Source organism: Triticum aestivum, chromosome 4B, assembly GCF_018294505.1.
Source record: "Triticum aestivum cultivar Chinese Spring chromosome 4B, IWGSC CS RefSeq v2.1, whole genome shotgun sequence".
Classification (NCBI taxonomy): domain Eukaryota; kingdom Viridiplantae; phylum Streptophyta; class Magnoliopsida; order Poales; family Poaceae; genus Triticum; species Triticum aestivum.
This window is the reverse complement of record NC_057804.1, coordinates 564,441,106-564,454,782: the sequence shown is the minus strand read 5'-3', so window position 1 is coordinate 564,454,782 and position 13,677 is coordinate 564,441,106. Positions and strand designations below refer to the sequence as shown.

The following is a 13,677-nucleotide window of genomic DNA, read 5'->3' as shown; positions in this document are numbered from 1 at the left end:
AGGACCAGAACAACAAATTTCACCGATGAAGAGAAATATAGTTTGAAAGGATCCAACCTGTAGACACGCAAATCAAGACTGGATCCAAGGAGATCCACCTGAAAACAAGCACCAATTGAATCCTGCGAGATTAGTCGGAGACACACCTCGACAGACCCTCCGACAATGCTAGACACATCACAGGAACAGGGGAGGCGGGGAGAATCTTATAGCATCTTCAGAGAGCCTCCACCGCCTCGTCTTACTTAGTAGGACACAAAACCTACACGAACTCATAAAAACACCTAAAAATGAAGCAAGATCCCTCCCGCCGGCAATGGTCAAGGTCCACCGTGCTTCCATGACCCTACATCCACTAGAGACGAGGCAGAATGACACCGACAACGGTGGGAGGCAGAGGAACCCTAAGCTTTTTTATTTCTTGGAGAGGAGTCGGGCAACATGTGTTGTTTTAGGGAGGAGTTATTCCCTCTCCTTAGTAAATGGGGGTAAAATAATTCTAACCTCGAAAGAGGCATGCGAGTCTAGAGGGAAAAAATATCAAGAGTAGTCGTGGATATTGGTTTAAATCCTTCATTTGCTATCTTTACGGAAATGTTTATTCTCTTGTTTGGTTCACACATGGGAGTTGATGAGGGATTAGCTAAAGTTTTATAACATAAGCTTTTGAGATGTAATCGCTGAAACAAATCCCATCGATGATAAACCCTATTCGAAATTCCTCTTGAAGTTAAAGATCACTCGTAAGGTACATATTTTTTGTTGGAGAGATCCACATGGAATTACCCAACTTAAAGAAATCCTCGTGAAAATATCCCGCTGGTTCTCAATGATTGGGTCCTAGACGATGAAATCTATAGACTGCTCTTCTGTGTGTAGAAAGGATGCAACCATGTCGGGCGTCAGCCGCATCCTAGTTGTGGCGGTCGCGAAGGAGCAGGTTGGAGGATCACGTGGGGATGAATCGGGCAGCGTCATGGCTCTTGTAGGATTTGATAGGTAGCCAAATATAGCGGTGTGCCATGGAAGGTATGACACTCTCGAAAGAAGGTGGAGTCATAGATGATTCTAAGCTAGGTGATGGAGACGACAAAGGCGCACACAAGGCTCACTAAATCCTTCGATGGGAGAGGAACTAAATCTGGCGCATGCCGTCGTCGATTAGCAAGTTGAGGCTACGTTACAATAGAGGTGAATTCATTATGGGTAATTCGGGCCGAGTCGCGCTATCGCTCAATCATCATTAGCGGCGGAGTGGGGAGGCTAGAAGCAATGCGGTGCCACGGGAGCATGAGGGAGCCATGGGTCGGCCTTGAGACGGAAGTGGCGCTGTCGTCACCGTGTGTCGTCGAACGAACATGCAGCGAGTGTGGAGTGCGCTTATTTCTAGGGTTTTTGGTGGAAATGGGCTACGCTATTTCCTGATGGGGCCCTTTCTGACAACAGTCGGAGATGTCGTTAGCGCCTGTTATGGGAAAGAGGAATGTGATTCTAGGGGGGTTCTAAAAAAGGAGTCCATAGGGGGGAGTTATATTGGAAGTAGCTTGAATCCTTTGCTTGGTATATCTAATAATAGGAATTATGTGTAGGAACTTAAGGAGAAGTTTATTATCTTGTTTAGTTCATAGGAGTTGATGAAGGATTAACTAACACTTGATAACATAATAACCTACAACGAAGGGTTGATATGTAATCACTGAAACAAATCGCTTCAAATTCTCGCCCTTGCTCATGTTATTGAAACGGTTGCTCGATGGGATTAGCCCTAATCAAAGCTATAATCAGTGGTGAATACATGAATAATTATGCAAATCTTCCGTAAATAATATGGCTTTCAGCAATTTTATTTTATAGCATCACTTCATAAATGGTACTTTTCCCGCTTACCATGTTGAGTGGAACAACCAATTTAGAGAACGTGCATTGAATCTTGCTGCATCAAGTTTGGCGATGATAAACCCTATTTCCTAAGGTTTGATATAGCATGATTGCATTTGTTCAGTATTTTAGAGAAAGCGAATTTTATTCCCATGACAAATTGTTAGAATTGTTTCATATAGCATGATTGCATTTTTTAATATTTCAGTTTTGGTCCCATGGCATATTTTTTTGTCCCTATGGGTGAATAGTATGAATGTTTGTTCAAACGTGTCCAAACGTTCAAATGGCAGTTTGTATGATTTTTTTGAATTTTCTTCCACTTTGGCCAAATTTTAATCATCGCATTTATGTAGATAATCACCACAACATCATAATTTTTTTTGACTCATGTTATTTTTGCGATGTGCAAGTTTTATTTTTAGGCACCATGGCAATTCTACTTTTTTTAGGCCATAGCATTTTTTACCTTTTAAAACATGGTAGTTTTATTCTAGGTAACATGGCAGTTTTATTATTAAGAGGATGATATCTTTCTAAAAATTAGAGCTTTTTCAAGTTTATAGCCCATGAAAAATTTATTATTGTTTATATCATGACACTTCGTGAATTAGTGGCATGGCAATATTTACTAGGCAACATGGCAAAGTTCAAACCATGGCATTTTTGCCATGTCAGTTTTGTACATGATTTGTCCAAAAAAACATGGCATTTTGTTAGCTAGCAGCATGGCACTTTTCCACTACTTGTGTGTCTAAATCATTGTGTGTTTTATTTGCCATGGCAGCTCCATAATTGTTGTGGCAAGTAGCAGATCCATTATTGTTTATGTGTCATGTCATGGTGCCTGTAAAAATGCTATGTCTGATTTTCCCATTGTTTTTAATTCCAATAAACATATATATACCATGGCAAAATAAACATGTCTCCCCAAGGAAAAACAATTTATAGAAAAAAGTATGGCATTTTTGTGTAGAACCCATTTGCATTTTTTATTAAGAGCATGGTATTTCTAATTTAAAGAGCATGTCATTTCTTTTGTAGAGTATGCCATTTATTTTTCAAAGCATCACTTTTTTTGTAGAGCATGGCATCTTTTGTATAGAGCATGACTTTTAAATTTTGAAATAGAAATGCGTATTTATTTTTTAAATAGCATGGCATTTTTTGGTAGAACTTAGCATTTTTATTGTACAATCATGGCACTTTTATTTTACTGAGCATGGGACTTTTATTTTAATTGGCATGTCATTTTTTATAGAGCAAGGCATTTTTTGTAGATCATGGCGTTTTTCTTAGTAAGGACATGGCATTTTTATTTTAAGCAGCATGGCATTTTTTGTATAGAGCATGACATTTTTTTAAAAAAATATCAATGCATATTCATTTTTAAAATATGGCTTTTTTGTAGCACATGGCTTTTTGTATAGAGTGTGGCATTCTCTTTTTGTAGATCGCGGCATTTTTTGTTAGTAAGGGCATGGCATTTTTATTTTAAACAGATGCCATTTTTGGAGCATGTAATTTTTAATTTTTAAATAGTAATGCATATTCATTTTTTAAGTAGCATGGCATTTTTTTGTAGAACATGTCATTTTTATTATACAACCGTGGCACTTTTACTTTACTTAGCATGGCACTTTTATTTTACTGAGCATTGTATTTTGTATAGAACATGGCATTTTTTGTAGATCATGTCATTTTTGTTAGTATGAGCATGCCATTTTTATTAAGGACATGTATTTTTAATTCTTTTATAGAGCATATGAGAAAGAGCATGGCATTTTTTATTTGCTAAGAACATGCATTTCCTTTATTTGTTTGTATAGGATGGCATTTTTAACATATCACAATAATTCTTCTTTGTATCGCATTTTAGGTACAAACATCACAACACCTTTTGTACATGCATATATATATATAGTTTATTTTTTTATTTTTTTTTATGACTAAAAGGTTCCCAGTAAACTATGCACATCATTTTTTAAAATTAATATGCATGTTCTGGCTTATGGGATGACGCTGCGCGGGGAAGGCCCAGTAAAAGGGCTGGTAGGCTATCTGGTAGTCCTAGGGGGTTTCTCCTAGAGTGTGGGGATTGCGAGAGTCCTATGAAGTCTTGAGTAGAAGGTTTTATTACTGGACCGGCCCATTTTCGTGCACAGCTGAAGACAAATAGAAGGAAATGGGGGGACGCGCGAGGGATCGATCCCTGGTCATCGCGGAGGAACCAAGCACGGCTAGCCACTGCGCCCGCGCGCAGTTCGTGTTAACTAAAGGGACGCGACCGGCTTAGAAGCAAGTCGATATGGTTTTCTCCCTTTTTCTTTTCTTTTTTCATTTCCATTTTTTCTTCTCTGTTTTTGTTTCTTCTTTGTTTCTTTTTGTTTTTCATTCTATAACCTTGTATACATGATCAACATTTTTTCAAATACTTGTTAAATATTTTTTAAGTACTTGCTCAACATTTTTTCTCAAATACTTGTTCAACATTCTTATATACATGATCAACATTTTTTTTTCAAGTACTTGTTCAACATTTTTTTCAAATACTTGTTCAACATTTTTCAAATGATGTTCAACATTTCTCAAATACTTATTCAACTTATTTTTATATACATGATAAACATGTTTCAAATACTTGTTCAACATTTCTTCAAATACTTGCTCAACATTTTTTCAAATATTTTCTCAACATTGTTTTTCAAATAGTTGTTCAACATTTTTATATACATGACAAACATTGTTTTTCAAATAATTGTTCAAAAAATTTCAAACACTTGTTCAACATTTGTCAAATACTTGTTTAACATTTTTTCAAATACTTATTCAACATTTTTTATATATATGCTCAACATGTTTCAAATACTTATTCAACATGTTTTCAAATACTTGTTCAACATTTTTTGAATACTTGTTCAACATTGTTTGAATACTTGTTCAACATTTTTATAGACACGATCAACATTTTTTGAAATGTTTTCTGAAGAGTTTCTTTTGTATAATATATCAGCCTGAGCGTATTATAACTAAGCGTACGCTCTGGCCAGCAAGGCGCACCTGATCGGCTCAACTCCCGCGGTGCGCACGCTAATCAGCCCGGTATTTTACTCCCCACCCCTCCGCCTCGTGCAATTATAAATTCAGTCGTAATTAGTTGATGGATTTTACCAGTGGATCATGCGCACAGAACGCCTCGTATGCCCTTCTGAGCTTACTATATTTTGATCGTAAAGTAGTAGCAATCGATACTAATACAGATTTGTACGGCATTGTCATATGCCTTCTTAAATTAACAGTAAAATATTTCCCTTTCTATAGTGACTGAAGCAGATCTCTTTACTAACCCATATACATATATGGTAATGCACTTACCACATAGCAAGCACTAGTTCATGGCAGCCGTAATACGATTATTCCATTACCATATATGTTCATACCTTTACCATGGTTAGAGCAATTCTAGCAGACCCTGCAAAACGCCGGCCCGCAAAACGCGTTTGCAGTTTGCACAAAATTGCTTTTGCGGGCCGGCGAGGGCTAACACAGATGCAGACCTTCCAAACGAACCCGTAAAAAAATATATTTGCGGAATATGCTTTCTTACGAGTCGGCTATGCGGGTTCTGCTCTTTGCGCCGCTGCATCCCCGCAAATCATCAGCCCACGAATCTCAAATCCAACATAATTCAACAATCGAAAACAAACTGAATTATTTAAATCAAACATAAAACAATAATCATCCGCATTACAAAAAATAATTCAAATCACCATAGCAAACTTAAAATAATGCAATACAAAACTTGTCATGAATACATATACAAATGAATACAAAAATTAGTCACTGCCCAGCCCTTTGCCAATGGTGCTCAATGAGATCTTCCTGAAGTTGAAAGTGTGTGTCCGCATTTTCAATCTCCTTATATGTCTGAAGAAAGCTCTAATGCGGTTTGGGTTTCTAGCTGGTTTGACACGGCTACCCACATTATCATAAAATAATTCTAAGTCCATTCCTCTCTCATCTTCAAGAATCATATTATGCAGGATAACACATTAAGTCATGATGTTTTTCAGGGTTTTCTTATCCCAAAAACGAGCAGGACCTCGGACAATGGCAAACCTAGATTGCAAAACACCGAATGCTCTTTCAATGTCTTTTCGGGCTGCCTCTTGCACCCTTGCAAATTCACATTGTTTTTTTGTTTTGGGTTCTTTGATGCTCTTGACAAATGTGCACCAAGGAGGATATATACCATCTGCAAGATAGTACCCCTTTGTGTATTAATGCCCATTGATAGTGTAGTTGCAAGCAGGAGCATCACCACTAGCAAGCCTAACAAATAAATGTGTCGTGGTATTCTCACGGGGGGCTTGCGAGTCGACAGATGCCACAAGGGCTTAGTGTGTGGGTAAGACTGCTACTGATAGGCCCGGGAACAGGTATGCGAATAGCACGCGGTTGTTTACCCAGCTTCGGAGCTCTCCGGAGAGATAATACTCCTACTGCTGCATGTCTGAGTGTATCTGATATATCTAGTACAGAGTCACTCCTAGAGCTGTATGTAGGATCAGTACCATGGGTATCTAACTTCGTATATATGCGGGTGGCCGGATGAGCATGCAAGCTCCAGTGGCCGAATGGCATGTTCCTGCCTAAATGGGTGTGTGCCCGTGGCCATGTATGCATGCGTGGGTGCATGTGTGAGAGTCCATCCCCAATGAATGGCTAGCTTATATAGTGGTAGGCATGGGTGGTGGTAGGGTTGGTTGTAAGCTACCTTGGGTAGCTTACAAACCAAGCTATGCAATGGCATGGCCTAGGCATGGTGCATACCAGGCCAACCTCTCCTCTCATTAGCTGCCATCAATTTCTTTGTGTCATCTTCATTTGGTGCCCGAAGATACTCGGGACCAAAGACACGGACGATCACTTTTGCAAATCTACGCATAGACTCAATTGTGCTATCTTCACCAATGCGAAGATATTCATCGGCATAGTCAGCCGGAACGCCATATGCAATCATCCGCATAGCTGCGGAGATTTTTTGATATGCACTAAATCCCTTTAAGCCCGCGACATTCCTTCTCTGAGTGAAATACCGGCAATTTGCCTCGCAAGCTTCAACAATTTTCACAAAAAGGGATCGGCGCATTCGGTACATTTTGCGGAAGAGGTGTGCAGGATATGTAGGATTCTCCAAAAAATAATCTTGCATCAACATCTCGTTTTCAATATGGCGATTCCGCGGAATGCACAGACGCCCGACAGTAGATCCTCGCCTCCTCTTTCAGTACTCGTCTTGATGCTCCTTCACGGCAAGCGCCATGACCAATGTTTGCTACCGAAATGTCGCAAGCATGGTCTCCACATTCGAGTCGTCCAAATCGGACGAATCGGATAGCAAGAACTTCTCGCACGGAGTCAACTCCATCTACATGCATGCACGCCAGCGCGTCAATCTACTACACAGCTCGCGAAAATCACAAAAAAGGGACTAACCGGTGGCGAGTGATCCGGGGGCGGCGACGAGGGTGGTGCGCTCGGCGGTGGTCGATCCCATCGGAGGCGGCGACTGGGGGCGGCTCTTCTCGCCGGATCCGGAGGGGCGGTGCAGCGGCTCGGCGCGGGAGGGTGTGGGGCGGCGGACGGGCGACGGCGGAAGGAAGGGGGAAAAGAGCGCGGGCTGAAATGTCTCTCCCGCCAACTGCTTCTCTGTGATGCAAGGCACCGCATGCGCAAGGGGGAAACTCGCTTTTCCCGGGTTGGGGCCGGAAATTTGCCGCGCCCCTTAAAATTTTTTACGGGCCGGGGTGTGATGCGGGGTCTGATCGGACAGACTTTCCGGCCCGTACCCGCATTTTGACGGTTATTTTGCGGGTCGGGAACGGATGCGGGGTCTGCTAGAGTTGCTCTTAGTGGTAGGAGCCGTGGGGTTCCTATATGGTAATGCAATTACCACATAGCAAGTAGTGGTTCACGGCAGTAATAATACAATTATTTCATTACCATATATGTTTCTATTTTTGTCATCATTAATGGTGGAGCCATGGGGCATACCGAGGGGCTATAACTTGATAAAAGCATAGCATTCCATTACCGCATACGCTAGCATGTTTACTGTCAGTAACAAAAAGGAAACGGGATGGAAGTGAGACACGTGGCAACCCAAGATCAGGACGTACAGGACAGAGAGATGGTAATAGAATTAAATGCGTTACTTTATTTACCACATGCCGTTACCCTCAAACAACGTGGCTTCTCCGCGCCCGGTCACACGGGTCGCGCGCCTATAGGAGCGGCTGGAGCGTAGCTTAAGTCAAAATGCGCGCAGGCCCAGCTCGCCCGCCCTTCAGCGAGAGCTTTGCTCCCGTACAGGGCGCACACCCCCCGATCTCACATCGTCGCTATATGGGCCGGCCCTTTTCGAAAGCGCAAAAGCAAAAGAAAAGCGGGAGCACTAGGATTCGAACTGGATACCTGCTGCTTCCTCGCACACAACACAAACCACCACCCCACCAAGCCTAATCTGATTATCTGCACCTTTCTAGTTCTTTTCTTCTTGTACTTTTTTTTATCATATTTCCTTTTTTTCATTTTCTATTGTCCTTCTTTTCTTTTTCTTTTTTCTATCTTCCTGGTTCGACACAAAATACGATGAACATTTTTTCAAACTCGATGAACTTTTTTCAATCTCGATGATTGTTTCTCTTAAATACGATGAACTATTTTGAAACTCGATGAACATTTTTCAAACTCGATGAACTTTTTTCAATCTCGATGATTGTTTCTCTCAAATACGATGAACTTTTTTGAAACTCGATGAACATTTTTGAAACTCGATGCACTTTTTTAAATCTCGATGATCATTTCTCTCAAATATGATGAACTTTTTTGAAACTCGATGAACATTTTTGAAACTTGATGAACTTTTTTCTCAAATTCGATGAACTTTTTTCAAACTCGATGAACTTTTTCTCAAACTCGATGAACTATTTTCATATTCGTGAACTTTTCTCTCAAATTCGATGAACTTTTTTCAAACTCAATGAACTTTTTTTCAAACTCGTTGAACTATTTTCATATCCGTGAACTTTTCTCTCAAATTTGATGAACTTTTTTCAAACTCAATGAACTTTTTTTCAAACTCGATGAACTATTTTCATATCCGTGAACTTTTCTCTCAAATTCGATGAACTTTTTTCAAACTCAGTGAACTTTTTTTCAAACTCGATGAACTATTTTCATATCCATGAAATTTTCTCTCAAATTCGATGAACTTTTTTCAAACTCAATGAACTTTTTTTCAAACTCGATGAACTATTTTCATAACCATGAACTTTTCTCTCAAATTCGATGAACTTTTTTCAAACTCAATGAACTTTTTTTCAAACTCGATGAACTATTTTCATATCCGTGAACTTTTTTTATGAAAAGTGATGAACTTGTTTTATATCTGTGATTTTTTTTTCAAATTTGTGATCTTCTTTATCAAAATCGATTAAATTTTGACAAAGCCGTGAACTTTTTGAGAATTCATGAACTTTTTTTGATCAAAATCGATGAACCTTTTTCAAATATGTGAAGTTTTAAAGAAAATGATGAAACTTTTTTGATTTTTTTGTGAACATTTCTTTGAAATCCCCGACCTTGTTTTAAATCGATGATCTGTTTTTAAAATTCGGGAATTCTTTGTTCAATTTTTTGTTCACTTTTTCCAAATAATTTGTACTGCCGCAGGAACTCGGGGTCAAACAAAAATGTGCTCGTACAAAACGCATCAATCTTATCGTGGTCCAGTGGTTGAAGCCTGAAGTATGTGAGCGATGGCACGTGGTTTCGAATCCCTCTTTCTACATATATTTTTTGACCATTTGTTTTTTATCTTCAGAACGAGGGCTGCATATATTTCGCCTCGTTCTTGGGCCGGCCCGCATAACCACGTGCGTGGGCGCTGGGTTCGTTCGCTCGCGCATAAGGCGCCAGCGAGGAGCTCTCGAGTCCTTGTAGTACACACGTGTGCGTCAAGGAGCTGGGGCTTCGCACAGGGGCGCTGTAACTGGCCGGCCCATTAGCAGTTTCACTATGAAAAAGCAATCTGCAGACTATAGGGTTGTGTACTGTAGCAGATACAATACGGTAGCTTACTGTTCACCATAGCCTCCCGGTTTATTGGTCGACTTCTATTTTAAACATTTTATGAAACTATGAATATATACGCTGAACAAGTATGAAAAAACACATTCAATATTTTTTAATACATTGACAAATTTTTAAAAACAGTTAACTTTTTTGTAACAAAACGCTGAACAACTTTAAAATACACAATGAAGATTCTGTACTATACGTTAAAAAATTCTTAATATGTAATGCACAAATTAGAAATAGAAAATTAATTTTTTAATATATGTTGAACAATTTCTTAATATACGATGAATATCTTTGTAATATGCCTTGCAAACTTTTTCATAATATATGATGAAGGTTGTCTTAATATAGGATGAACATTTTTTATAAATACACGGTGAATTTTTATACTACAAAAAGATACTGGAGAAAAGAAACGACAAAAAAGAGAAAACAAGAAAAGAAAAGAAAAGAAAGAAATAAGCTGAAAAAAGGGAAAACGAAAAAAAAATGTAGAAAGAACAAAATACATTTTAAAAAATGTTTCAGGGAACCAAAATAGGCAGAAACATCCTAGAAGGTTCCCCAAACAGGGATCCCCAGCAAAGAAACGACATCGGAGCCGAAATGTGCGCCGGCCTAAGTGGAGCGAAGAAACAACATCGAAGCCAAAACGTGGGCCGGCCCAAGTGGAAGCGACCGGTGGATCGCTCTCAGCGAAACTACGACGATTTGACGCTAAAGTAGAAAAAAAATGCTTCTCTCTCATCACACGGTAATCAAGACCAATAACATTCTACACATGGACTTTTCATTTTCTACATGCATTTAGCTCATTGGGGTTAGGCAATTTAAGAGAAGAGATGACGGCTTGCACATTTTCAATGCATTTTGTACACTCCATAATTTACCCTAATTTTCTTTTATATGTACACTTTTCACCGGACAGAAGGAATATATGCGATCACATTAGTTCGTCAGGTGAACTGGCTACCTCGCGTCAACCACCTGTGTGAGGACTTGGGTTCTAACCCGATTTTCTGCACCAAAGAGTTTTTTTAGGGTTATCTGCACCAAAGAGTTAAAACAAAGATTCTTTCCACCGAAGTTTTTTCCCTCTAATTTATTTCTTTCACACACTGACAGATGTTTACGGTAAATCGGTGACCGTATAATCATCGTTTTTATGTATTTGATGACCATAACAAGCGTATTCTAAAGTTCGGTGACCCGTATCATGCTTTAAACTCAATTTCAGTGATTACCAATGCATTTGCCAAAAAAAGAAACTACTCCCTCCAATACAAAAATAATTGTCGCAGTTTTGATCGGAGGCTAAACTTAATTTAAAACTGCAACGCTTGTTATGATTATAGGTCCGAGGGAGTAGAAAATAAGCCCCGAACCCAACGACCATCATTTGAACGAAAAGCTTGAAGCGATGGATCTATCAAATGCCTCGGTGCCCCCACCACGTCACAGGCGCTTCTCACAAACATCAACGAAAAGCGAAGGTCAGGTCGACACGTCATCCATAGCTGCATCCGTAAGTGTGGAATTATTGCGTCATATCCATAGAGCGAAAACATAAGAGTTCAATACAACACCAACAAACCAACCACTACCACCACTACCATCTCTGTCACATACTACAACATGCATGATCGATCCTACTTGAGGCATTTCATTCTCCCAAACACAGTGACTGGTTCCTGACTCCCCTGGTCTTGATCGATCTTCGGTAGCGCCGTAGGGGGGAAGGAGACAGACGCGCACGTACGAGATGGACTAGAAGGAGGCGGCGGTGGCCAGGAAGTCCGCCGGCAGGAGCAGCGCAAGGTAGCCGGCGAGCAACGCCGCCAGTGCAACGCCGGCGGTTGCCGTCGAGGAGGCGGTGCCCGCGCTGGTGGCCTGCTGCGCGCGGGAGTTGGCCGTCGACGCCGTGTTGTCCTTGGCTGCGAGGAAAGCCAAACCGGTGCTTGTTAGTACATCAGACAGAGTGACAGACAGCAGGACTACGGAGGGACATCAGTGTTGCAGGAGCAATGAGTAACCGACTTGATTAATTTCCGGACACACGTACGTTACGGCAAGGAAAAAAGTATGTGAAAAGCGCCATTGATGGCAACAAACACAAACACATGGGCTATGGTTCAAACATCTTTCGGGAAGTTACGCTGGATGTAGGCCCTGTTTGGTTACACTGTTGTTACAGGGACTAGACTAGAAAAAGTCCCTTTTAGTTATGTGTAAGCAAACAGGAGAAATTCTTTTCTTTAGAAACTACAAAAACATTTTCTGGAGGGTCTTTTTTCTTTAGTCCTGTGGCTAAAAAAAGTCTAGTCCTTACAATCAAACACCCCCGTAACCTAGTTTTCACAGTGCTAATGAATCAATGGAACCATCTTTAATCCCTAATAAGTGTCGCAGTTTTGAACAAACCCCAATTTAAAACTACGAGTCTGGTAGAAGAGGAGGTGGGGAACGGAATGGCTCAATCACCTGGAGCTGCAGCGGTGCCCTTGTCGCCGCCGGGGCTGAAGATGGCGGCGTCCTTAGAGTTCGGAGGAAGGTGCAGCAGCTCTGCACACACACACACACACAAGATGAGTATAGCCAACAGTCAGTGCTTCAGTTCATCCCATCCCAGTACAAAATGAAGAAACAACAGCTCCCATAATAGATCGACAGCCTAGCTGTATATGGTTGGTGCCAGTGTGCCGGGTTTTGTAAAGAAAGGGAAGTAATTTGGGACGGCGACGGGTGCCTGTGGCGTCCAAGTCGTGATGCGGCCGACCCTGTCACGGGCCGGACCGAACAAGCCACAAGGCATCTCTAGCTAACCCTGCACGATACGTCCGTCCAAAATACAGCCAGAGACGTACACCATTTGTGCTGTGGAACGTGAAACGGCGGCGGGATGGTCGGCGACGAGGTCGGTCATATGCATGTAGGTAGGTAGGAATAGGAGGGAGACGTACGTGGGCAGTGGGAGACGTTGGCCTTGGTGTTGCCGCAGGCGGAGGGGAGGGCGAGCGCGAGGGAGGCGTTGATCTTGATGCCCAGGTTGGGGTCGTCCTTGTCCTTGACCAGCACGCACAGGCACTTGGGGCTCTTGTCCAGCACCTGGCTCAGCCCGCCGCAGCAGTCCGGCGCCGGCGACCGTGCCTGCCCCTGCACGTACTGCAGGCACGGCGCCAGCCCCACCAGCTGCTCCGCGCACTCGCTCCGGTCCGCGTCCATGTCCGCCCCCACGCGCGCCGCCATCACGGCCATGATCACCACCACCACCATCACCGGCCACTGCACCGCCTTCGCCGCCATGAGGGACGCCGCTTCGCTCCCTCTTCCTCGATCACTTCCTTGCCTTGGCTACTTGGCAAGCAGCTGCCGATGTGACTTGAAGAGTGGAGGAAGTGGAGTGGGTGTGTGGGAGTGAGCTGGGGTGGGGGGTTGGTGAGGTCGGGGGTGAACTGTTATAGCGGGCGGTGGTGGGGGGAGGCGGCGAAGGCGTGAGCCAGACATCGTGACGTGCCCGGTCGCACCACGTACGTACGTACGCGGGCAGGCACGCTGCTCCGCACTTTGGTGCGTTCGTGCGTGCGTGGCTGATCGGCAGGCCCGGCTCTCTACGCGCTGCAGAGCACCTGCTAGAGTTCGCATGCGTCGAAGTGG

The 13,677-nt window shown here is 42.2% G+C and overlaps 1 protein-coding gene across 1 annotated transcript; it reads right to left on the bottom strand.

Annotated features, from left to right (window-relative positions):
* Nucleotides 1–11,537: 11,537 nt before the first annotated feature.
* Nucleotides 11,538–13,470, bottom strand: LOC123093273 (non-specific lipid transfer protein GPI-anchored 14). Its single transcript, XM_044515193.1, has 3 exons — nt 12,984–13,470; nt 12,505–12,585; nt 11,538–11,957 (listed from the first exon to the last, which is right to left on the bottom strand). Exons 1-3 carry the CDS (start codon nt 13,324–13,326, stop codon nt 11,791–11,793), a joined length of 591 nt encoding a protein of 196 aa, XP_044371128.1. The 5' UTR covers nt 13,327–13,470; the 3' UTR covers nt 11,538–11,790.
* Nucleotides 13,471–13,677: the final 207 nt, after the last annotated feature.

Bases quoted from the DNA above. Each gene is read 5' to 3' on its own strand.
- LOC123093273 (XM_044515193.1), bottom strand. From the start codon at position 13,326: ATGGCGGCGAAGGCGGTGCAGTGGCCGGTGATGGTGGTGGTGGTGATC. The intron at 12,586-12,983 runs GTACGTCTCCCT...GTGTGTGTGCAG, and splicing joins CAACGTCTCCCACTGCCCAC to AGCTGCTGCACCTTCCTCCG. The intron at 11,958-12,504 runs GTGATTGAGCCA...CTTTCCTCGCAG, and splicing joins GGGCACCGCTGCAGCTCCAG to CCAAGGACAACACGGCGTCG.